At 37.7% G+C, this 26,117-nt stretch overlaps 1 protein-coding gene across 5 annotated transcripts in view; it reads left to right on the plus strand.

Moving 5' to 3' along the window:
• The window catches only part of PICALM (phosphatidylinositol binding clathrin assembly protein), a 66,265-nt gene that overhangs the window by 38,050 nt on the left and 2,098 nt on the right, over positions 1-26,117 (plus strand). Inside the window, exons 12-22 of one of the 5 annotated variants that reach the window (XM_053932719.1) lie at positions 1,777-1,877; positions 6,615-6,764; positions 8,622-8,702; positions 11,292-11,399; positions 12,277-12,408; positions 12,498-12,528; positions 13,341-13,440; positions 15,177-15,200; positions 17,220-17,279; positions 19,563-19,667; positions 25,733-25,835. In XM_053932719.1, the coding sequence (XP_053788694.1) occupies positions 1,777-1,877; positions 6,615-6,764; positions 8,622-8,702; positions 11,292-11,399; positions 12,277-12,408; positions 12,498-12,528; positions 13,341-13,440; positions 15,177-15,200; positions 17,220-17,279; positions 19,563-19,667; positions 25,733-25,825 (985 nt within the window). In that variant the 3' untranslated portion in view covers positions 25,826-25,835. Of the gene's footprint in view, positions 1-32; positions 114-1,776; positions 1,878-6,614; positions 6,765-8,621; positions 8,703-11,291; positions 11,400-12,276; positions 12,409-12,497; positions 12,529-13,340; positions 13,441-15,176; positions 15,201-17,219; positions 17,280-19,562; positions 19,668-25,732; positions 25,836-26,117 lie in introns of those variants that run through there. The other 4 variants (XM_053932689.1, XM_053932696.1, XM_053932701.1 and 1 more) reach the window with 4 other exon arrangements.

Below are 26,117 nucleotides of genomic sequence, written 5' to 3' on the forward strand. Positions count from 1 at the left end.
ACTGCATGCTAATCCTGATCTTTGACTAACAGGAGCTGCTGGTATGAGCAAGTGTGTGATCTTCATTCTGTAAAATACCGATCAAACTAAGCAGCAGCAGAAGGTACAGTGCTTTTATCAGTATAGAAGGAGTCCACACTCTGAAGTCATATTTTTTGCTTTGAGCATGATCCTAAACCTGAAGGGATTGCTTAGTTGTTCTGTTAGAACTTATATAAGAATCTATTGCTCTTTTGCAGCTTTCTTTCCCATTGGAAACCTACTGTAGGTAATTACTTGACACCAAATATGTGGTAAATAGCTGAGTCACATATAAGAAGCTAGAGAATCTGTCAGTGTTAGTAACTGAAAGACTTCCTGGTAAAAAGATTTTTTTTTAATTGCTTTTTAGAGGCCAGAAAACTTGAAATGGGTGTGTGCTTTGAACTTGAGTATCTGATCTTGCTTCTTAAGAGGTCTGAAACATAGAAACATAAATCTTCTTTAAACAGACAGAAATGCTACATAGTGAGGACAAGAGTGTTTTCTTGTAAAAAAAACCCAAATGCTAGTTTTTCTTGTTCAAATTTACTTGCTGGCAGAATGACTGCTATGAACAAAGAACAGATTTTAAAGCAGGAGTTGTCATGAAGGGGATATGCTTGGTCAGAAGTTCAGTGGTTTGCTATTAGATGCAATGTCTATGGTTAATCCCTGTCATTATCTTGAACAAGCTTTACCTTGAAAATTATCTTTGTTCAGCTGCTCACATTCCAGGGCAGTGCCAGTCCGTGCTGCTTTTTAATGGGAGCAGTAGTGGCAAAATGTGATTTCAATCATGGCTGAAATGAATCATGCGATACCAAAAACTGAATTATACAAGTGTTTAGTTGAGCAAGAAAATGTCACTACTAGCCATTGAACTCTTGTGCTGGTCTCATTTAGAGAGATGTTTGGATGTCACAGTGATTTAGCTTCTGTGTGTAGTAGAAGACGTATGTGCAGATTTGGGTTCATGTCCTAAAAGTTTCTGGGAGAAGAGCAGTACTTTTTTTTTCTTTTTTTTTTTCTTTTCGTTTTTCCCAATACTTATTTAAAGTGTGAAATGAACTCTCTGCAAGAGGATGAATTTTACTGTTCTTGTCTGACTCCTTAAATTAATGCAGCAGTTGTATATAAGCCTTCACTCTTAATTTCCATTTGATGTTATAAGATCTCAATTTGGTTTTGAATGGTCTAAAATGTGCATTTAAATATGCTTTCATTCACGTGCCTGATATGTGATCAAGTGCTTCAAGGCCTCTTACATTTTGCTTTCCCCAAAGTTCTTTAATAGCTCACCGTTGTGACATAGTTTCTCAGCAGTGATTATAGTGGAAAGATATGAGCTGTGGAATTTAGAGTAATATTTTAGTGGTGCAGCCCATTAGAGTTCATCTTGTCTGTCTGTTTTTGTTGTATTATAGAGTTTTCATGAGGTGACTTTAAAAGTTGATGAAGAGTTCTGAATATAACATCTCCTAGCATGGTGTTGGACTGTGAGGACACCTGTCTGTGTCTTGGACAGCTTTAACAGAAGTCTCTTGGCATAACATACAATTTACCTTGCTAAATTAACACTTTTTTACAGAATTGAAAACATGGAGCTCACCAGCCCTTCTGATTTTGGTTCAATTTTATCAATTTTATAATAACCATTTTGTAACAAAGCTTTCATTACTGTAGACAGTGGCTAGTATTTTCCTGTGTTGAAAACTGTGATGTACTTCAAACAGTTGTATTAATTTATCTTTGTAGCACTTCAAAGCTGCCAAATGATCTGCTTGATTTGCAGCCAACTTTTCATCCATCTGTACATCCTATATCAGCTGCTCCACAAGTAGGAAGTACCTGGGGAGGTAAGAATTCTGAGCTGGATTAAGGTTCTAATTGCTATGGTCATGTTCCTGTACATGTTGCCCCTAGTCCGGGGGTTATTTTTTCCTTAAAGAGAGAGATCTTAAGAACATTACAAGCGAATAAAGGGATGAGAAAAAGTAAAATATTTGTATAGATTAAAATAATGTAGCAGTGTGGTGATTCTAATTTTTTTTATATGTTTTCTTATTAGCAAAGTTACTTTAATTGTTGATGAGCTCTGCCAGCCTCGTAACTGCTCTCTTCAAGATTCACATAGCCAGCTGCAGAAACATAGCTGTTTAGAAGTCAGTTCACTGAAGATGAACTGGAAGAGGTAGACTGTGCTGCAAACACAGGAACCTGAATGCAAAAATAATTTTAATATATATTGTAAATTTTCTCTAATATTAAATCAAATTTGCTGGTGATGATAATGCAGAACTTGGATGAGGGCTGAAAAGAGGCACTTGTGACAACTGTGCATAGAAAGAAAGGCCAGAGTTAGTTATTGAAATAATAATAAGGCTTCTCTTTACAAATTCTCTGCTATATTTCATTTAACTACAACAGCAAATTAGCAAAAAGCTGTGGTTGAACCTAAGTGAAGAGACAAAATTTATATTCTTCCCTCTGAAATCTGGTTCAGAGCACCCAGATTTTCATTCTGCCCAGTTTCTAGGATGGATTGAACAAGTTGAGATGATCTTATTGGTACAGTCAAGTCCTCAAACCAAGGGGTCAAAGCAAGAGAGTTCTAGAAAGTAATGAATTTCCTTCAAGATTGCTTTGTGTGCTGGAGCATTTTAATGTTTACTCAAAGTTCTTGGCTGCTTTGCAGTGTTCCAGAATAATTCAGCTACAGTATCTATTGCCAAGATAACTGTTGGTTATACTGGTGGAGGATTAGAGAGTTCTATGACAGAGGGAGAGGGAGGTTGTGTTGGTTTATTTTTCTATATAAATGGCGCTTAATAAAATAGTAAACTCCTGAACTATGTGGCTATTTTCAGATTATTTTTTCCTAAACTAGATGCTTGCAAAAATGCTTTGTTTTATGATGTGAAAAATTGGGAATTGCTGCTTCAGGAAGTTTCATAGGCATCAGAACAACCCTGTTCTAAATTTTTACTTCCCTATTTCTTTTTATGAGCTATAGCTCTTCTTAACATCTTTCCAGCTATCTAATGTATCTTCATAATATGCTGTGTATGTATTCCGCTTTCCTATTCACTTTTTGCTGTGTACTTTGTTTTCTATACTTTCTCACATTTGTTTGTAGGGAAGTAACACAATTTTGAGTGAGGAAGGCACTACTAATATATGTGACAGCTTCTATAATAAATGAGTAGTTTTCTTATTCTTTAGTTTTGATGAGCAAAGCATCTTTGGAGAAGGACGTAGTGAGGAGTGTATGAAATTAGGCATACAAATTTCAGTGTTATAATAAGCTTAGAGTTTAGAAATGGAGAAATATGGTTTGGCTCATCTTGATTGCTTTCTGCACAATACCTTCTGTTTCAACTTGTCCTGTTTCATGTTTGAGATATGAAAGGGGAACTACTTGCCTCTCAAAGGTCACATCACAATTGAGCATTTCTTCATGAGCCTGAAAGTCTGTGTTTGTTCAATGTTGTGTTGCGTGTATGAGTATTCAGTAATAGTTGTTGATATTTCTGCTTACTATTGACACATTTCTAAATACTTATAAGACTTAATTAACTGTGAAGATTTTGGATTGTCTGCTAAAATTTTAGGCTAAAATTCTGGGATCACCATTTTTTTGTGTTACCTTTCATCAAGAAACCCCAGCTCTTCAGCTTTACAGACATAAACACTAACTTCACACAGGTGAGGTAGATAAGAAGTGCTTTCCACATTTTACAGATGGGGAAATCTGAGCAGTTAACTGACTTGTCTGAAGTCATACGGCAAGTCAGTGGCAGAGCCAAGAATGGAACCTGAACTATTTCCAGTCCTGTGCTCTAACCACTGCACAGCATCCCTCCCTTAGGTAATTTTCTGACATGATGATGTTTGTATTTGGTGTATATGGTGGCTTTGAGAAGAGTATCAGATCAGCTAAAATCAGTTACTGTTAAAAATTTTATGCAGAAGCTCTTAGGTGTGTAATAAAACAATAAATTTTAATGCTTACAGAAGCATTATATTTGGGTTGCTGCCTTTAGTTTTGTGCTTCCAAAAATGTTAAAACTAACACGGGTAAACTCTTGGGGAATGGGTTCTGTGGTTGTATGTTTTCAGTTTACCTATTTCAGACTGTAAAAGATGCCACTGAAGATCCTTTGTCACTTTTTTTTTTTGGACAAATTACTTCTAATTGCATAACTAAAAGGTAGAAATTTGCAAATTTCAAGCTCATTAATGCCTAACAATAAATCACAAATCATTAATGCCTAACAATAGCATGCAGGTGCAGAGTGATTCCATTGGCACAAACAGATGCCATGTGTATTCAAGGATGAAATGGGGCTTTAGAAACATTGAGGTGTTGCTGTCAGAATTGACAGCAATTTTTAAAACTTGAATATACAAGGATATAAATTACCCACACCCAATTAATTTTTGGTTACTTTTGCTACTAGTATTTGCAAGTTCTGAGACTTGGACAAGATTGGACATGCTGGCTAGAGTTAGAATAGGGCAGACAAGCAGAGAATCTGAGCAAATCTTGATAATCTAAAGTTGGATTATATTGTCTTACTAGTCAAAACACAGGAAGTTCCATATACAACCTTGGGAACTGGTAACAGAAAGTAGTTTTTGGTTATTTTCTGTTTGAATGCATGTGTAAAATAATTTTAGTGAATAGTAGATTCAGACAAATACAGTTAAAAACTTGTGTTTCTTAATTTCTTCTATATTGCTTTATCTGCACTATTTATTGGGGTTCTTTGGAGACCATTCCAGCTGTGTCTGGTATATTTGCCAGCTATCAATTTGTACCTAAACTTCAGAAACAAACCAAATGTGTCAGTGTGGAAATGAACATTTTGACCCATCTGTTTGAATTTTTTCCACTTATATAATATAGAGAACAAAAAAAATCAGCAGAACATGAAGCAGCTATAGAAAGGGCAAGGAAGAGCTGATGAACAGATAATCTGCCCCATTTTTACTGTTGTATTTCTTTGTTCTACATCTTTTAAAATGACGTTTAAAGCAGAAAGCAGTTTTAAGGAGTAGCTGAAACAAGGACTTCGCTTCAGGCAACTGGCTGATTGGCATGTCCAGTATATAAAACATACATGAGACAATACATAATTTTGTATTCCTGTTATATATTACAAATATTATATCAGCTTATTCTGCTTATCTTTTATTCAGTGTTGCACACTGTCATTTTGCTGACTGAATGATTTAAGAAAGGGTCTTTTAAGCTATTTCACTCATTCTTGCAATATAGCCAAGCAATTCGGGGAAATGTCAGACCTTACCTAATAACATATCTTGAGCTTCCAGCAAATCAAAGCATGCTTTAAGACTGCAAAGAATAATGTAGTTATATTGTTTCCATTAAGACTTTTGTACAACTGAACACATTATGAAGCTGTGTGGGACTTGCAGCTAAGAATCAGGAGGTCAGGTTCAAGGAGAGAAAATAATTGACATTTCAAAACTGCTTCACACAGCACGATAGTATTTACAAGAGGCATGAATAAATGCATAAACTGACCAGGTTAAAAAAAAAAAAGGCCAAGAACTGAAGTATTTCACACATCTTTCCTATAATTATTATTCAGAAATTTCTCTGTAGTGGCTTTGCCTGGAACATCAAGCTGCAGTTCCAGGCACAATGATAAGTAGGACTAGATACAACCCTTGCTGATCTCACCTCGTGAGTTCTTGAATTTTCCATCAAGGGTTCATGGACTCTGAAACCAGACAGCTTAACCACAGCTCCTTCAGTCAACAAGTGTTATAGGTGCCTTCTCTATCCTGTTTATCTGTTAGATTCTGAATTACATGAATAGTTGAGCTTGGCAACTGCATCCATTCTCAGGAAACCTTGAAACTATGTGCCTTGGGAAGTCACTTGTATAGATCCATGTTTCCTTCATTCCAATAAAGTCTGACAGTTTTTTTAGTAAGGAACATTTTCTTTTATGGCTTAGTGTCTGTTGTCTGTAAAAGCAGAGCAGTCCTTTGCTTGCTTGCAGGTAACAGCATACACACAACAAGCTGCTGTTCCTGATGCCCCAGGTGCCAAGGAAAGTGCTTATGTCCTGTATGTTATTTTGGTATAATCATAGCTCTTGAAAATTTTGTGATGCTCAGTAACAAAAAAATCTATAAACACAGTTTGGAGAAAGAGAAGTTCAGCTCAGTTGGTTTTGTTCAGGTTTTTAAAGTTGTCCTGGGGATGTTATTGCATTGAATCCTCTCATAGAACCTCGGGTTCTGTAGTGCTGACAGGCATCCTCTGCTCCACAGACTATATTGCAAATGTCAGGACATGACTGAGAAACAAAAGTGATTGGGTTTAAAGAGGAATAACATAGTTTCAGTCTAAAACACACTCAGGAAGAAGTACAGTTTATAAGATGGTGTTATTAATTTAAAACTTTTAAAAGAAAGGAAATTACTAGCTAGTATCTTCAGTCCTGGACAACTTGAAAGTGAGATAAATACCTAGGTCATCCCAAGCTTAGAGATGTCAGGAGAAAACTAAATCCATCTCCCTTTTCTTCTTTCTCTCACTCTCTGGAATTGAACAGATCCTTTTTCTGCTACTGTTGATAGTGTTGATGATGCCATTCCAAACCTAAATCCTTTCCTTACAAAAACTAACGATGCTGCTCATCTGTCTGTGTCTTCTGATGTATCTACTTTCACCAGTAGGACACCCACTCATGAAATATTTGTTGGTAAAGTACCATTTTAAACTAATTTCCTATTTCCTAAAAAATTTAACATTATTTTAGTTTCTAAAATATATTTTTGCAGCCTTTCAGAAAATAAAAGCTGGTCATTTGGGGCTGGTTTTGCACTATGTTAGAATTTTCTTTAGTAGCTCTACAATAAAAATGGTGTTAAAATCCTTTCTTGGCTGCCTAGATGGGATTCTAACCTGATGTAAATAAACAGTTACAGTTAGAGCAGTTGCTTGAGTGCAGTTTTACAGTCTGTCTCTTGTACATGGGAATTTTAAGGTAAAATGCTGCATATGCCTGAGAAGGAAAAGAAAATGCTGTTACTTTCTTCCTCAGGTTGAAATGATATTTTTAAACAAAAGAGTCTAATCTGTTTTTTTGGGTTTTTTTTTGTTTTTTTTTTTTTTTTTTTTTTTTTTTTGTTTTTTTTTTTGATAGTTGATGTTTTTGTCCCAGTCATGTTGTCATTAACAAAGCTGATAGAGTCATGCATGTATTGATGTATGATCTACTCAGAGTGTTTACCTATGGGGCAATAAACTAACAACTCGCCTGTTAAAAGCTGTTCATCTTACTTTGGAGCTGGTTCAGCATGGCTGTCTCATTAGAAATCCTTCCAACATTTGTGTTGGTGCAGCTCTAGAGTAATTTCATTACTTTTCAATATAAAGACTTAGTTTGTTTTCATAGATGAAAAATCACTTAATTTTGTCAGTTCTAGCAAATAAAGCAAATTTAAAGACAGTTGTATACCACAGGCTGTGTTTATGCTGGTTGAACCTCACTAGACTTGATCAAAAAAAAATACAAACTATTAGAACAAAGAGGGGTTTTTAATACCTCTGGTACTTGTTAACAGAGGTAAAACAAAGGGATTATCTCTTTAAAGATATTCATACTACCTATGCTTTGTCAACTTAACTAACTAGTTTCCTAGCCTGTCTTTATTGGAAGGACAAAACTGGAAAGCTAAATATATCTTTAAATATATATAAAATACTTTTAGTTGGTACTGCTTTGTGATAATCTGTCTTTTCCATGCTTCAATTAAATTGTTACAATTCATGTAAATATAGAATGATTATTTGAAATACAACTGGGTTTTTTTAATAGGATAGTTATCTAGTTAGGTTAGTTTTTTCTGTCTAACTTGTTCTGCAGTCACACAAAAAGTTGCAGCAATGCAGAGCTGTGAACAAGGGCCCTGGTGGGCTTTTGTGGTGCTTGCTGGTCTTTGCATTATTTATCACATGACAGCTCTGAAGTCACTGGAAAAGGCTGGCATTGATATTGCATTCCCTTCCAGTGTCTCGTGCTCTAAGGATATATCTAGAACCAGAGGGTGGCCTCCTGACAGATTGATGTGGGATATGTAGATGTAATTTTAGCTGTAGCACAATCAAGGTGCTACAATAATGTGAATGTGGATTTAAAATAACTCTTTCTGGTTCTTTAGATCATTACAGTCCATTTACTCGACCAAATCCCTTTGTGGCAAGCAAATATGAATATACTTCAGGTATAAGAAAAATGCCTTAAAGATTTTACACTCATTTCCTCCAAGGGTGTAAAACATGGCATTTCATTGGAAAAAAAAAAAGATCCTGATATAGCTGTTCCTTTGAAACCGTGCTTTCCCCTTTTGTATTAGATATTGTGTAAACTTGTTTCTTACCGTCTGTCTGATGTGTATTGATTTCATTCCATTGGTTCTATGTTATTAGACTATATGTGCATTTATAGACTGATGTGAAATTAAAGTTTTGAATAGCAGTGTATCTTGGTTCTCTTTCTGTAACTCTCCCTCTTCTCCTTTCCTGGCTTTCTCTCTTGTGTGATACTCCTTATCAGATTCTTTTTGTGGTCCTCAAGCTTATCCTAACGCTTCTCATTTCCGCAATGAGCCTTCTTCTGTAGCTGGTCTATTTGGAGGTAGGTAATGGGATACAGCCTTACCACACACACAGGAGTTTGAATGTGTTGTGTGCCTAGAACTAGTAGGCATGTTACTGACTACAGAAGTGCCTTGTTGTAGTGGCTCCAACTATAATTCATGTGCTTGTGCCAGGTGTGTGGTCACAAATGGTATGTATTTTTTCAGTTTCTGCCAAACTAAGGCTTATTTAGTCTAAGCATGAAATGAGTATCTCCCCATTTCAGGATCTCTTGTAGTTTACTTGTTGCTACATACCACACAAAAGACATGCATGTTTATAAGTATCTTTTCATCTTGCTCTACCTCATTGTTTTTAAGATTAAAGGGATTGGGATGTTTGTGCTGCTTATGGCAATTTTGTTGATATATTACTCTTAAACAGTGCACTAAACTAGTGTTAAGCTTTGCAACAGAACAGGAGAAAGTGGTGTCTGCTGCACTGAAGTGCTGGCTAATCATTTTTGCAGCTGTGTCATGTCTGTCTAGTAACCTCATACTGGTGCTGATTCTGGAACACTGTCCTGATAGTTGCTAGAGAGACTGTGGGCTGTAACAGGTTATAATCTGTCCAAACCAGGTTGAGCAGGTTGTGTAAACATTGCGGCAGTGCAAGGTTTCGGGATACCTTCAGTAAATGGTTTGTGGAAGGCTTGGTTCTTAAAAGCCCCATAAAGTCACATTTTAGTTTAGTATCTTTGCATAAAAATCAGTGAGCATCATTTAACAAAAGTTAAATGCTACAAATTACTGTGTTCCCTTTGTTTCTTATTAAAAAAGCAGGATCATTAGTTTCTGTCAAGTCTTGATGCTCAAAGAAGCTCCATTAAAAATACTGACCTTTGCACCTTTCAAAATAACCTTGTTAAACAAACTGCCCTGAGTTGGTAGTTGATACCAAGAGTAGGATTTGAGCTTTCTCAGGGACTGATTCAAAGGAGTCCTGTGTATTGTTTTGTCCTGAAGATGGTCTCATCTTCTTAGTTTCATAGAACTTGAAACTTCTAAAATGTGAGAGCAGGAACATCAGCTTGTTTCGGTTGAGGCTGATTGCTAAAGCAAATTATGAGCTATTGTAAGTGAAGTTTTCTATTGGTACAGGCACGGTTTTAAGAGTTGCAGGACATCCCATCAAAGGAATTCCTATCTGAAGTTCAGAGTCTCTGAAATGGCTTGTTGCAACTTGATGGTATACATGTCATAAAGATACTCATTTTGGTTCGTTGATTATTTACTCTCTCTTTTCCCACATTACTGCTTCCCATGTTTTATTGTATGTAGTTTACTTTGATTTATTTTTAATGAAAATTACATTGTCTAAATTTTAGTGATGGAGTTAGGAGTCTTATGTTCTTTTAAGGCAAAAAGAAACAGATAATACAAATTTGCTTTTTTTTTCTCTGAATCTTATGTTCAAGAGTAACATGCTGTAGTTACTAATTTTTTAGGCAAAATTTGACTTATTTCAGGAAAACAGTCAGATTGAAATGAGGTGCTGATCCAGCAAGCAAAATGAAATCCAAGAAGTTTTCTTTGTCAGTTATTTTTACCCACTGCAGTATTTTACTGCTGAAGTAGTTGTGATAGTTTAATTTCTCCATGTCATCATACTTTTTGTTAGAAATCAGAAGAGCTAATTTTCAAGGTTTCAAGGTGGCTTTTTTTTGTTGTTTTTTTTTTTTTTGTGCTTTTCATATAAAGCAATGATTACTTCTCTTATTGCCTGAATACAAAGGTATTGCACATGCATGTGCTTGTGTGTGATCATATATAACATTAAAATATACTGCAAAAAAATGGCTATTACCTTCTTTATTACTGAATTACTAATTTAATGCTGCTGAACATCATATACAATGCTTCATGCATTATATAATACTGCAATAAGTTTTCAGTGTTGAAAAAGAATTGTGTATTTGTAGAACACTACAGATACATGGAAGACAGATGAAGTAAGTTTAGACAGCACTAGGAACTGAAATGTAACTGTACCTGCCCATATCTTGCTGTAATTTCTAGAAATTTGTCTGAAAAACATGGTCAACTGCAAAATGCATGTCCACAAGTAACTAAGAGCTATGAAAATTATTTGTATTAAGTGTGTCTCATCAAAGGCATTACTAGTTCAGGCACCTTCGGATGGTTTAGATCTTATTCCATTTGTATCTAAGAGATTTGCTGGATTAATATAAACCACAGTGGAATAATCTTCAGTCAAATAATCTTGAAACAGATTCCACACTAGCCAGCTTCTTTTCCTGGAGAAGCATGGTGACTTTTTCCTCAGTAATTTTACTGTAAACATATGCTAAAAGAATAGGAAGGTGTCCAGAGATTAAGCAGTTGCAGGGGGGACTGTCTTTTATGGCCTGTCTGTTCCATTTCTTAGACAAAATCTTTCTTTGGAGGAGTAACTTCAAATAAAGACCAAAAAAACTGCTCAGTGTCAGGGTGTAATCTCGACTTTTGAGGTATTCCTGGTCTTTCTGCAGTGCTGAAATATTTATTTGGCTTGTCTTGCATAAAGGTGGATTTATGGGAAATGCTGTATATAAACATACAATTTCTTTCTTTTTTTCCCCCCACAGGGTTCACTCCATCTCCTGTTGCTCAACCACAACCATCAGCTGGCCTTAATGTTGACTTTGAGTCTGTGTTTGGAAACAAATCTTCTAACGTTGTCCCAGATTCTGGTGGTAAGACCCTTACTAAAATAAATAACATATGTCCTTTCCTTTAATTTATTTTATTCTTGAGGTATAAATCTCTTAATATGTGTTTACTTACACTACTGGGACAGAGTTTCAGATGAAGAAAAGAAAGCTGATTTTGAAAGGTCAATAACAGCATTAATCAAATAATTTTTCTTTACAGACTGTTTCTACACTCTGCTGAAATGTTTACACTGATTTCCCTCACTTAAATATTTTGTACATTAAATCTTCACACAGTGAACAGCCTTCATTTTTATGTGCTGTCAGCTAAAATTAAGTCTGTATTTGTAGAGTGTGGTTGGAAGAGGTAAAATTTCATCTTCATTTTATATATATGCAGCATGGTTTCTGGCACTCCTTTGCCTCCTCTTTTGACATTAAGATTGCTCCAGAAAATGATCAGTCAATACACAGTTAATTTAGATTGAAGTCATAGTGCTCTTTCTATTCTTTTGAGCATCTGGAAAGTAGATATTTTATGCTCTTGCATTAGACTCCTGACATCAGATTTTTTTTTTGTTTGTTTTTGCAAGCCCATGATTTACTAAAAGCAAATAGATGTTTTTGTAAGATTGAAACACTTTATATATTTTTTCTTTTTTTTTTTACATTTTGACTGCTTTACAGTCACTATGAATCCATTCCATGTAAAATTGTCCCATAGGTTAAACCACTGAAGTGAAATCTTATTTCCATAGTAAATATCCTTTTTATCAAGAGGCATAATAAGTTTTGTCCTTCTTGTATCACCAGGTTAAATTTTGTATTTTAGCCATTGTGTTGACCTTGCTATCTAATTGAATGTCATGACATTTGTGGGAGGCCTGTGATTCAAATCACTTATGTTTTTCATTCCAAGGCTTTGATGAACTAGGTGGTCTCCTAAAACCAACAGTGGCCTCTCAAAACCAGAGTCTTCCAATTGCCAAAGTACCGCCTAATAAATTAGTGTCAGATGATCTGGATTCATCTTTAGCCAATCTTGTAGGCAGTAAGTATGGAACCACCAACGTGTAAATATTTACTGATTTCTTTTAAACAAACAGAATTTCAGTAGTCTCTTTTTCTCCCTTATGACAGATTTGGGCATTGGAAATGGAACTACTAAAAAGTGAGTATGCTTAATCAGAAGTTGAGCATTTGGATTTTCATTATAGTAAATTTTCATGAATGTACATGTTGAAACTTGTGCATACCAATATATAATGTTAGCCTTCAGAGCACATGTGAGATTGTACAAGGGGTAATGAACTGTTGAGAGCTGTTGGAAGGTGACTGTAGACAGAGTGGCAGTGACAGTGATAGCAGCAGGCAAGGTGTCCTGTCTCTGATTCCTTTCAGACTTTTAGGCATATTGAAAAAAAATTCATCAAGCAGTTTCTTTGTAGTTGTTGCAGGTAGTCATAGCACTCCTGAAATACTTGGTATGATCTGATTGTGAGCTGAGCAGTTTTAAAGATTATGAAACCGCAACCTTGGTCTTGAGGCTGACCTTTAGACAAGTGAATTCTGAAGCAGGGTGTGTGTATTTGAGGGTAGTGAACATTTGCTCTAGCAGCAAAGCTGAGAAATGGGATTGGCAAATTTCAAGTTTATTGGGACCATCTGTGCCAATTCAGAAATCATTCAGAAATCTAACATGCTGTCTTGAAATCTAACTCAAATGTCTTGACCTGAGTCAGATACACTAACTTACCTATTCTGGGCAAGTTGACTAAGATGCTGAGGGGGCTCATGCTGAATATTTTTTCTTACTTTTCTGAGCCAAAACATGTTGTCACAAAATTTTTTATCAACCCCTTTGCTAAATGAGCTTCATTAATAAAAGAAGCCTCATTCCCAAGTGGAAATGGTATTTACCTGAGAAAGTTTTATAAGAAAGTCCAATGTTTTCTAACAATTTTTAAAAAAATTTATTTGAAGTGATGTAAACTGGACTCAGCCAGGTGAAAAGAAACTAACAGGTGGTTCCAACTGGCAACCCAAGATTGCACCTACAACTGCGTGGAACGCTCCAACGTTGGTAAGCAAATGCTCATTTTAAAATAGTGAGTTCCCTGCAATTTAGATGTGCAGGGTGATGTATAATGGATGAATTTGAAAATGGCCTATAGTTGTAGTAAAAGGGTAATAGAAAATTAAAGAAGTGGTCAGTTGGAGCTGTGTACTTCTGGGATTTGTTTTTCTTGGCCTTGTGATTCTAGTAAATAGTTTATGATGTGACGTGCAGGTTTAGCACAAACTAGTGTTTGAGCAGCCTCTCTCTTGGGAGGTAGGGCTCTCTGGGATTCACTCAATGGACTTTTCAAGTGCATGTGGAGACAGGACAAGGGGTAATGGCTGTGAACTGACAGAGGTCAGGTTTAGATTAGATATTAGGAAGAAAGTCTTCACTATGAAGGTGCTGAGACACTGGCACAGGTTTCCCAGAGAAGCTGTGGATGCCTCACCCCTGGAAGTGTTCAGGGTCAGGCTGGATGGGGCTTTGAGCAGCCTGGTCTAGTGGAAGCTGTCCCTGCCCACTGCAGGGGGGTTCAAACTCTGTCATCATCAAAGTACTTTCCAACACAAACAATTCTATGAGTTTATGACATAAAACTCTGAATGCCAAGGAGTGAGGAGGCATTTGACAGTCTAGAAAAGTAGAAGTGTGAAAGCAATCCCACAGGTGCACTTACAGGTCACACATCATTACAGTGTAACTTGGCCTGCTCTGAGGGTGGGAACTGGCCCCATGATATTTGCAGAGGTGTCTGTGGCTACAGCTTTCTTAATGTACATAACTGCTCCTTTCCTGCCTGGTGTGTGCTTTTAATCCCTGTCAGTTTTGATGAGCAAGTTCATGTCTATTTTAACAGGTAGTATTGGCAAGGATTTTTGGGTACTAGTGTAGGGGGAAGGCTTTTAAGTACATGTTAAGGCTTTACAGAAGTAGTTTTCACAATGTTCACAGAACATTTTTGCATGTGAATCCTACTCACCCTTTCACCAATGACCTGTAGAGCTATACATGGACAGAGCAGGTAACAAACTACCCCCAAGGATTTACTGCATCTGACTCCGACTGGGGGAGGTTGAATCTGCAGGGCAGTAATGCAGCACTGTGGATTTGGAAAGATAGAGCTTGTCTCCCTGGGTCCACCACCTCTCCCCTACTAGGCTCTCTACATTTATTTAGGGGGAAATATGTTTGTGGATCTTACTGGAGGATGTGTAGATATTGAAGAAATTGTAACTACTTACCTGCATTAATGACTGGTGGTTTGAGTTTACCTGTGTGCTTGAATCTGTTTAATAACTCATGTCTTATATCTACATCTTGTGATGATAAGTCATTACATTTAACAGCTTTTATTATTGAGAGATACTGTTGAGATGCTTCCTGTGAAACTGTTCTATAAACATAAAAAACTTGAAAAAGAAATAATGTGAGGGGGAAAAAAAAGCTTTGTTTTCCTCTGCTGGTCCATTTATTGTGAAGTTGCTGCTGCTTGCTAAATAAATATGCTTTTGAAAATCTTTGGTGAAAAAGGCATATACAAAATAAATGGACTATGCAAACCAATGTCAAACCTAATACCAATGACAGTATCACAGGTGTGTTGTCTCAGTGAATGACTTGAATTGCAAGAATGTGTTGGAGAAAACATTTAATGTATTTGTGAACTAAAATGCTATCTGTGTATATTCTGTTGTGTAAGTATTTGCTTCTAATCCAGTGTTATTGCATTATGTAATTGTTCTCCCTGGGAAATACAGAATGGCATGCATTTTCCACAATACGTAAGTGAAAAAACCCACAGCCTTTTTGCAATCGACTGGCATGCTGATATTAACCACTGCTGTTGCAGAATCTCATAACCTCCTTGCTATTTACACATTTCTCATTTGAAAATCTTTGGTGTGCCAAAAATTGAGCTTTTCCTAGCATACACAAACTTCATAGGTGGTGTGCAGGCTCTTGAATCGAATGATGGCATGGGAAATACCAAGATTATTTTTCCTTGCTTTAAAATGTACCATCTGCTGCCAGAGAGCTGGGGTGTGTGTCTGTGCTGCCTTTAATGCATTTGGTGAATTCTGAATGAAGATAAAAATATTGTGTTTGAATAACTGCATGAAACCTCACAGGCTTCTGTTATACGTGGCACTTGATCCACATTTATGGTAGATCTTGATTTTTTAAATTTTTTTTAAGTGGGGAGAGACCAATATGTCATGAATGCTGATATGAAAAGAGAAAATTAATGCAGATTATTTACAGAGGGCAAGAAATAACCTGTGCTTGCTGTCTGAGGAATGTAGGCTTTCATTTCAAAGGACTTTTTTCTTTATGTCAACAGTAATATTGGTCTTTCCCTGTACTCTGTTTTTATTCCAGGGTAACTTTGTAACTAAAAGGTGGTAGGTCCATATTTGAGCTCTCAGCAATAAGTTTATTCAGCATGTTTGTGTAGGTGTGTGTACACAAGAAAAACACCAAAAAAAAAGTTGTAATTTTCAGGATAGCTTTGCCCACTGTGTGAAATATATGGTGAATATGCTGTCCAGATGATTTTCTATCTGTTCTCATGGCAATTGAAATGCCAGTTGCACTGGCTCTACTATATAAGAAAAAGCAGCTGATACCTTGGAACTGAATTCAGAAGCAGCTTTCCTGATGCCCTATTGCTGATAAAACAATTTATCTGCTTTAATTAATCCAGTATGATTAATGGATTATGATTTGCCTCTTTCCTATAGCACTAATGTCTGTGTACCAAGAAATGCTTATAGTGTTTTTCTTGACTAGAAATCCCCACAGCAAAAGCATGAAAATTACTGGTTTTTTTTCTGAAAAGGAAGACTAACAGGAGGTGGAGTGGATAGACAGCAAGCTATCTAAATATCTGTAAGCACCAGTTTAGTCTGAAAAAAACCCCACAACTTTTTTGTCCTTATAACAGTAAATAGTAATTTAGAAAGTGGATAATAAACTGTAGAATAAAGAGTACGGAGAGATGAAGAACTGTCTTTATTTAAATTTCTAAGAGTTATCAGCTGTTTTTCTACATATATATTGCCAGAATGTTTATAAAACTGAAGTTCACCCCAGTTTTGACAGCAGTTGTACTGTACCTTCATAAAAGGTACAATAAGCCCATCAGGGTCATATAAATGTATCTGCCAAGTACTTTTAGCATGAGAGGACTTTTAGCATGTTCAAATGCAGTGAATGGAGTGAGTGAGGGAGAGGGAGTGCAAACTGGCTATTCCTGTGAGAATCTAATTTATATCAAAACCTGCTAGGAGAATTCCCATAGTGTGTCCATCCTGGCTAAAGAGAATTCCTGTAAGTGTCAGCAGAAGCAATGGTAATTTGGTCTTTCAAATGCTGTCTTAGGACTCCTTGTGTACCATTACTTTTGATACTGAAATATAAGTATGTACTTCATGGGATTAAAAAAGCGCTTCTGCTTCATGGATATTTTCTCTCAAACTTCTCTGAGACTTGTACTGTGTTCTCTAAATAGGATGTTGAGAGAGTGGTACTTGCAGTTTAGTTCAAACAGCCAGAATCCTAACATGATAAAAGCAAATAAATTATTAGAGATTTGCCAAGATGGCCCATAAACTCTAGCTTAGGTATTGTACTCCATCTGAAATACTTAGGATACACTCTTAACACCAGACTGCAAATCCTATTTATTCTTTGCTATATTCATAATAAGCTGAGTGCTGCAGTTGATCCTTAGAAAACAATGTCTTAGAGTATGCAGCTGATCTCTTCTCCTCTCAGTTCACCACTGTTTCTCACACCAGGCGCCCCCTGTAATGGCCTATCCTGCTACAACACCAACAGGAATGATGGGCTACGTGATGGTGAGTGGAATTCCTACAACTCCAGCCAGGCTGTATATTGTTTGATTGCTTATAGTTTGTTAGCTCTTGTTTTCCTGAACTATTCTACTGAAGACTGAATTTCAACTCCCATGAATTTATTCCTCACCAAATGATTAACTTCTGGTTTTCTGAACCACTTACATGCTGTTTGTCTGAAATTAAGTCTGCCCTTCCTTACTTCACTTGTTTTATTCATAAACTTCTTAAAATGGAGCTAGATCATGTTTAAAGTCCCTTCCAACTCAAACCATTCTGTGATTCTATGAAAATTAACACAATGTCTGGTTTTGGTGGTCTTTATTGGCATGGAAATAAGTTTATCACAGAAGTAAGTTTATAGTGTCAATATAAATATCTGCTTTCAGACCAGAAATGTTTTCTTGCTGAAGTGAAGCCTTCCTTAAATACCTTCTGCTGAGGTTTGGGAGTAAGCATCTGTTATGATTAATGCTACAGAAGTGCAAGTTTGTGACACTGCAGTATGGTGTGCTTTTGGTTGAGAGTTGGATCTGTTAGTGACGCACCAGCACCTCAAGGCTTTCGACATAAACCTGACCTTTCTGCTTTTTGCTTTGAAAATTTTTGTTCTTACCTTAAATTTTAAAATGTTTCTGAAATTATATGCATTGGTTCTTTTTAGTATGATTTTGATGCATCACAGCTTTCCTGGGTGAATAAAAGGCAAGAAGACGTCCTTCAAGCAGTTATTCTAATAAATGCCTCACAGATTAAAGGGAAAAAAAAAATAATGTTTCATCATATAACCAAATTAGTTTAATGACTTATAGCTTATATACAATCAGTAAGTGAACTGCAGAAGTGGCCAACTGTGTTTTTGAGGGCCTCTTGCGAGAGTGTCATATATTATCATTCCCCATTACCCATCCATGAACTCCCATATTCTTGGCCAAAGCTGTTATGCTTAAACTAACATTAGTATGGATTCAAACTTGATCTACACAACTTTGCTCTTATGGTATCAGCAGCATTTTCATAGTTCTTTTGAGTCAGCAGCAGGGGAAGGTAACATTTGTAGTGTATGAGAAGTAATCTTGCTTGTTATGTTATGTTTCTGTGTTATGTTTGATTGTAGGGTTTAAATGCCAAAGTGAAATGGAAACTGGAATTAAGGTGCCATAGCTCTGTTACCCTGAGTTGCTGCTGCTAGTTCATACATGTGCAGTATCTGAGCAGGGGGGTGAGGTGGGCCATTACAGAATGACCAGTGGGCTCCGTAGCACATCCTGAAATCTGCCCTGGCTCATTCAAACTTTACTCAGGACATTTACCATCAGGAATCTCTGAAATGTTGACTCAATTTACAACCCTTGCTGTTAAACCTTTTAGTTTTTCATAAAAACAATAGTGGGGACCAGAGTTCTAAGGATGGTCCTGTCTAAGTGCAGGCTGTTCCCTTATGTTCCCAAATGCTGTGAGCTTGCTGGGATAGGCAGCTTGTTTAGTGCCATAGCACTATGCCTGGGCATTCCCTGGCTGCTGCTTCCTGTGTCTTGGGCCAGCAGTTGTTCAGTTGCTCTTACATTTTTTTATAGGGTGTTTTCATTAGGGTCAGTTTATTGAATGGGTTCACCCTGTGATTGCCCAAACAGCTGGTTGGCATGATAGGAGGAGTACCATCACCACCAGGATTAGTCAGGGAAAAGCTGCTTGGAATGGGGATTGCTTCAGTAGGACAGCTGCTGGCTGTCAACCCAAGCCTGAGTGGAATGCCAAAAGCAGTGCCAGAGATGGGCATCTGTGTTAAATATAACCTGACTTGTAAGACCATTAATACACATTAAACTCGTAATTTGGCTCAGCTGGAGTGTTGGTAACACTGACTCTGGTTGCATAATGACTTAACATTAATTGCATGTACAGCTCTCAGGTTTGTTTTCTCCTGAGCTCTGTCAGCACTGCACTGCTGTCTGCACAACTGTGCTTGTGCTTTGAGGCAGCTGGGGAAGTGCTGTCAGACCTTGTGTTTGGGAGCAGAAGGACCAGCACAAATGTTTTAGTGCTTCAGATCTTTGCAGTAAGAGATTGAATGGGCTCAATTGTTATTGAGAAATTTCCTTGGAAAGGCTGTAATGTTCCTTTCTGGTAACCTTTATTTGCAGGATGTTGTAGAAGGATCTCACATGGTTGCAGATCTCAAATATGACTGAGACTTTTCACTCATTTGCCATTTTCCTTTATCTCCTTAAATACTTGAAATGCATTAATGCTGTGTGTGATTTGATGCTGTCTGGGTTTTTTCAGCCATCACAGATGGGAGGCATACCAGTAATGACCCAGCCAACTTTGATATACAGTCAGCCAGTCATGAGACCACCAAACCCCTTTGGACCTGTACCGGGAGCACAGGTGTGTATATTCAAATTGTTGGTCCTGGGAATGAATTACACAAGGCAGTTTCTTTAGAAGTATATTTAATACGTTCATTTCATACATTGATATAATTAATAGCTCTCATTTGTGTTGGGCAAATTATTGCACAAGCTCAGTGGTTCATGGAAGGCTTGCTTCCTATCTGCTTGTATCCCTGTTGACACCAGCAAATTTGTGTTACCAAAACAAAGAGGGGGTGGGTCTTTTTCAGGCATTGTTTTTCTGGTAATGTGACAATGACAAAGAATAGCAAAAGCTGATGTCTGTGCTCTTTGCTGAAGATGAGCTTTTTCCCCAAAGTCATGTTCCATGCTGCTTTACCCTCAGAGTGTGGTTTTGTGAGATTGGCTATTACAGCTTTTTCCTAAGTATACATGTCACTGTTCCTTCCCCTGATACACTTAAAAGTATTAGATTATGAAGTGCCCAAGGTGCAAGGTGTGTGCTTGTATTACAGCATTTTGCAGGGGCCAGACAGGGTGTGTGTAGCCTTTTATGCCCATGACTGCATTAGATGGGTTTGCAAAAATTGTGGAATTAAACTTGGTGAAACCTCAACCAACCACCCAGCTGCTGGTCCTGAGCACCTCAGTGGGAGGCACATGGCACATTCATCTAGTTTAAACCATGGTAGTCTCCAGTGGGTTTTGTGTTCCTCCATGGTTTTGCAGGAGACTGCATTTGCAGCATAGTGAAGATGTGCAATAGCAATACCTATCTACCTGGCCTTTCCCTGTTTAGTGCTACCTTATGTGGAGTGTTCCTTAAAATCCCCTGGTTACCTGTTTCTTGGGATGTGTTGTGTCCAGATTGATTACCTAACCTACTGGAATGAGTGTGCCAAAGGGCCACTCTGAACTATCTGCATCAATACTGGAGTTAAATACATACCCGTTATTGATTTGTTTTACTGTTTGTTTTAGAAGTGTCTGTCACTGGGAAATTTCTATCTGAACTCACTTTTATAACCCAATAGGCATCTTAAAAGAGTTTTGTTTTTTTTTTACGGTAAGAAAAACATTTTAAAACAGTAGGAGGAAAAGGGGATGGATAACCCTGACCACCTTCATACTATTTTTGGAAAATTCTGCTATCATTAATACTTTGTATTTGTGAACTGCAGTTAGAGGCGGAGCCAAGTTTAACTGGCAGACTGAAGCTCTAGGATTAAGTGTGGTCCTACTCACCTATCAGATGTCTCTTTTTCAAAGTTCACTCTGTACATCAGAAATGTGATCATCATTAGAAAAATGAAATATATTGTGCCTGTATTTTGATCTTACTATAAAGAGCTCTGTTTCTATAGGTGAATGTTTAAAAGCATTCATGTATAACTTCACCTAGGTATAGGTTGGTGTAACTGCAGTGTTTGGGACTAGACTGTGGAGGGAAGAGAATTCAGCAGAAAGCTGGAACTAAAAAGAGCCTCCAGTATTTTCTAGTGCCTCAGTCTGATCCTTTTATAAGAAGGGTTCTGCTGTGTGCTCCCAGTGGGCTGTATGCCCATTGTCTTCTTCAAAATACAGCTTTGTGAAGAGGGTTTTTTTCTAAATATCTTCTTTTAAATGCTTTATCTGAAAGGGTTGCTGTTAGATTTCTTTAGCTAGAAATGCAGTTCTCAACTGGCTTTGTCTTAGGCTTCTGAGAGCTGCTTTGCACCTTCACTGTTATTTAAGTGATTTGGTATTTTTCACATGGATTTTATGCCATTTCAAGAGGACAAATAGTGTTTATGACAGTTTTTAAATATTGACCAAGTAAAAGGATCCTCAAGGATAGGAGTTTTCTCTACATAAAAAAAAAAAAAAAAATTATCTTTAAAAAAAAAAACCTGCCTACCTGCCCGATTCAGTTATGAACGGGTAGATGGGTCTGAATAGCTCAGTGAGCCTTTCTGCTTCATTTGACATTGCAGGGTGTGGCCTAGGTTGAATCCCAGCTGGCTGTCAGAACAGGAGAAAGAGGAATTAGTCACAAGTGAGGTGTGTGGAGCTATAATTATTCTCTTACCTGACAATGTTTGGCTCTTGTGAGAATTAATTGAAAACACACCCTTTTGAGTCAGCATTTGCTGTGATCAAGAAGGGTTTTCCCTGAGACACACAGTCTTTGTTGCTGGAAGGTGTCAAGTTTTCAGAAGCCTGATATCAGTAAAGCATCTTAAATGAAACAAGGGCTGCATGTGAGAGCTTCCCCATACACAGCAGAGTTTATTAATGCATAGCCATGAAGGGGAATGACACTGAATTTACTGTGCGCTGAGTCTTGAGGCTCTTCTGACAGCGTATTTCGCAGTTTAAGTTTAGTTAATGCTCTTGTTGTGCCAGAAATAGAAAAAGGAAAGTAAAAGAAACAGAAATGTGTGTTCTTGGGGTCAGTAAACAAATCTTAAAGAATAAATCATGGTTATCTGAAAGGCACACAGCTCAAACTGCCCACGTGGATCTCTGTAAAGACCATTATTCTAATACTGGTTTTGTCCATGGCGTCATCACTGCCAAAAATGAAATTGTTTTTCATATTTACTTTTAAAGCACCAGATTATATCACCTCCAGTCTCCTGGTAGATCTTGAGTGTTGTCTACAGTAAAGAAAGCTAAAGGTACTTAAAAGCATGATGACAGATATGAAGTTGTTGCCAAAAATTTTATTGCCAAGCTGTAATGAGTTGAGAATGCACTGGGAAAATAGGCATCTTAATGTTGTGCAGTTTCCATATAAATTTAACTGTTGTTCATAACTTGATATTCTCAAGGATTTGTCGTAATAAATAAGTTTTTTCTATCTCTAGGCATACCTATTTTGCTTCTCTTCCAAATGTTCTCTTTAGATGCTTGCAACTTTTTTCCTAATTGTAGCAGTCAAAAGCAAAGGTAGTTTGGTTTTTAAGAGCAAAATAATTTGAAATAATTGAGAATGAAACTAGAACAGTCACTTCTTTGGAAATCTCAGTGCAGAAGGGATTCATAGTTTTGAAAGGTGTGTAATTTTGAAAATATTTATCTTGCAGTATTTCCTGCCTGAGAAAGAAAATAAGTCTTCATCATGATAAAATAACGGTCATTACCCACTGCAACTAATTACATTGTGCTACCCAGAGCAGTGAGAATGGTTGGAGTTGTTTGATGACATTGTAGCTGGTGAGGGGGAAGTGTGTGTGTGTGTGTGTGTGTGTGTGTGTGTGTGTGTGTCTGAGGAGGGGGCAGGCTGAATCAGTGGTTCAAGCAGAGGGATGGCAGATGTGTTACAGTACTGCAAATGCTGAATGTCCCAGACAAGCCAGATCTGACTGATGCACAGGGGCTGGAATGTGTTTACCCATCACAAGACCTGAGTGTCCCAATGTGCAGCAGCAGGGCTTGGCTGTTAAACCAACAACAGTGTTGTGTTGGTCAATATAAAATGGTACAATTAGGACAAATCCATGTGCCTTCACACGTTGCATGTTCTGGTGTGATTGTCCCCAGAAGGACATAGCTTTAGGAGGAGAAAGGAGATGGGTAAATCTTTAAATTTAAGATTTAAAATAGAATAAAGAAATCACTCCACCTACTGCCAACATCTATGTAAATTGTAACACAATTTGCTGTTAACACAGTGTTAACACAGCTAATTGTACATGGGAAGTAGCAGGAGTGATCACTTGGGTAATAGAGAATAGGTAAATGTGCAAATTAGTAAGTTGGTTTGGTGGATGTGTTTTGTGGTTGTTTTTTGGCTGGGTGTAGGTGGGGGGGAGGGTGGTTTTGAGGGGTGTTTGAAACTGTAAGAACAGGGTAGGAAGTTCAGGACAGACTTATGCCAGAAAGTAGACCTTAGAGATGCTTGCTTTGGCACATTACCCCTAAAATATATGGTAAAACAGCTTGACAGACTTGTTTTATGGGCAACCAGAATGTAGCTAATGATGGCAGTCAGTCCAGTGCTTGCTTATGGACAGGTTCTTGGGTTTTACTGTGACTCCAGGGAGCTTTGTCTTTGTTGGAGGCAGTGAGGAGTGACAGCTGATGCTGAAGGTGAGACTTAGCTGTCTGAGCAGCGCAGTGCGGTGCATTTCACATCACACCAGCTCGGGGCAATAGGGGCACTAAATCCACAGCTCCAGTAAGATCAGCTCTAGAGAAACTGATGGCCAGCACTGTTTTAAATGCTTCTCCTTAGAAACTGCTAAGAGTAGTCCTGGTGTTCAGATCTATTTATAAACAGTAATCTAGAGAGGTGCAATGTAGGAAGCTGTCTAACTATACTTCCCGTTATTTTTTTTTAGGTCTCCTTTCTAATAATTAGAGGAATCTTGTTAAAATGCACATTTACTGCAAGTCTTGTCTGAATTTAATTATGGCATCTAGGTAATAGCATTGTTGGGTTTTTTCCTCAGATTTTAACCTATTTTAACCCATTTTCCCCTATGTTTGGTTATGTGCTGATGTTGCACAACTGGCTCAAACCTACCAGTCTTCCACACTGCTTTCAAACTGGGATGTTACTTTGGATTTGATATGGGTTGGAGATTTGCCAGCTCAGTTTGATAGGAATGTATGTGACTTCAAGGCATTTGATCATGAAGAGGAAGAATGTTTCCTGAAATCAAGTGGCAGCAGGCATTCCTTGCTGAAGTTATGACTCTGTTGGACCATATCACTAGTCTGCCTATGGCTTTCCAAAGGAAAGAACCAAGTTTAAGAGGGGAAATTCTGACATCCTGAAACTGCTTCTCAAGCATCTCCCATTCTATCTCATGACTTTTGCATAATTTATTTATGGTGACTGGATCTGAGTGCCCCATTGGGAATGGGGTTTCAGGAGGAGAAGATTCCAATGCAGATCAGGCATGTACTGATCCTGAAGGAAGTCCTTCTGCTCATGTGGTTTCCAAGATAGATATTCATGTAAAAAATTTAAATGTGCAGTGGCAATATTTACACTCTGAGCACTTCTGCAAGCAATTCCCATAAGCAGATTTCCTGTCATGCGTAGGTTAGCAGGTGTCTGGCATTTCCAAAGGAAAAGGTCTTCATGCAATGCTTTTTGCCATGGGCATGGAGCGCAAGTGACTCGGTTCATAACAAACTGTTCCAGTGAGGAGCCCAAATTAGAGGATGCTGGCTTTGATTTATAACTGCAGAAACATGCATGTTCTACCCAGGGGGAGGGCAAATAGGATTTAATATAACACCATTTATAACAGGAAAAGTACTAACAGAGAAGGAAAAATAAATCAACAAATAGCAGATACTCCTGCAAGTATAGCCTGCAGATGATTGGTCCTTCCCAGCAGCAGCAGTTGGAATGCCAATATTAGCCACCTCTAAGTTATGTGCTTTCTATGACTGAGTTCGTGGTGTGCTGCTTTAGGTACATGACAGTAGGATGCAATTTTTATGAGTTTATGGACTACCAGTCACAGTCCTCAGTTCTCACCTAAAATGGCCACAGTAGCAATTGAAACTCTCATCTTTTTTCCTTTTTTTTTTTTTTTTTTCTTTTTTCTCCTACTCACAGAATATATCTCGTGTTCTCCTTCTAGGTCCCAAATTGAGAATTATCTATTCTCTGCTATCCAACCTCTTTTTATATGCATCCTATTTTGACAAGAAAAGATGCTGAGAGCTATTCCTTCTGGAGAAACCATCTGGAAAGCTGCCATGCTCTGGCTAGACCCCAGCATCATCTCTCCCTGCCAGGCTGTAGTTTTCCCAGTTAAGCAGGGAGAGGACTAACCTGTTTCACAGAAGTCAGGCTGAATGTTTTGTATCTTCTTTTGAAGAAAACAGCTGTGAAAGTGTGTGTCTGCTTGTTTGGCAAATGCCACTGGCGTTTCCTTTCTGGAGGGTCATGTCCAGCTTGTTTCTACATTACACCAATCATTGAAGAGGCTTTGTTTTCCATATAACCAAACACCTTGTTTTAGTAGTTGACTTCTGCCAAGTTTGCCTCTTAACCTCCCCTTGTCCTTTCATTACACGTTTAGCTTTCATATTCTGTCATTCTGAGACCTTGTTTTCTTTTTCTTTCCCTTTCTCTGTCGTCTTTCTTACTAGCTGTCTGCAGCATCCAGCCCTTCCAGTCAGAGTCCTCACAGAGCCTCAGGAAAGGATCCCTTTGCAGAGCTCTCTCTCCAGGATTTCTTGTAGAACAACTTAGGTATTGTCCATTATTCTGGGGAGATGCTGGTGTTTGTGATATGAAACAAAAAAATTCTAATTCAAGTTTTATTAACATGGCTAGAACTGTTTCTGAAGGAAATAAAACCAAACCTTGTTGAGTTGGAAGCACTGTGGAAGTGACTTGGAAACTCTTTATATTTAACTTCAGCAGTTTACAGGCTGATTGAGTGTTTTTTCCTCAGTCCATTGGAACTAGAACCAGCTCATGTGGTACTTGCTGCAGTTAGAGAGAAGGAACTGGTGCTACCTGTATTTACCA

Source organism: Vidua chalybeata, chromosome 2 (assembly GCF_026979565.1).
Source record: "Vidua chalybeata isolate OUT-0048 chromosome 2, bVidCha1 merged haplotype, whole genome shotgun sequence".
NCBI classification, from domain to species: domain Eukaryota; kingdom Metazoa; phylum Chordata; class Aves; order Passeriformes; family Viduidae; genus Vidua; species Vidua chalybeata.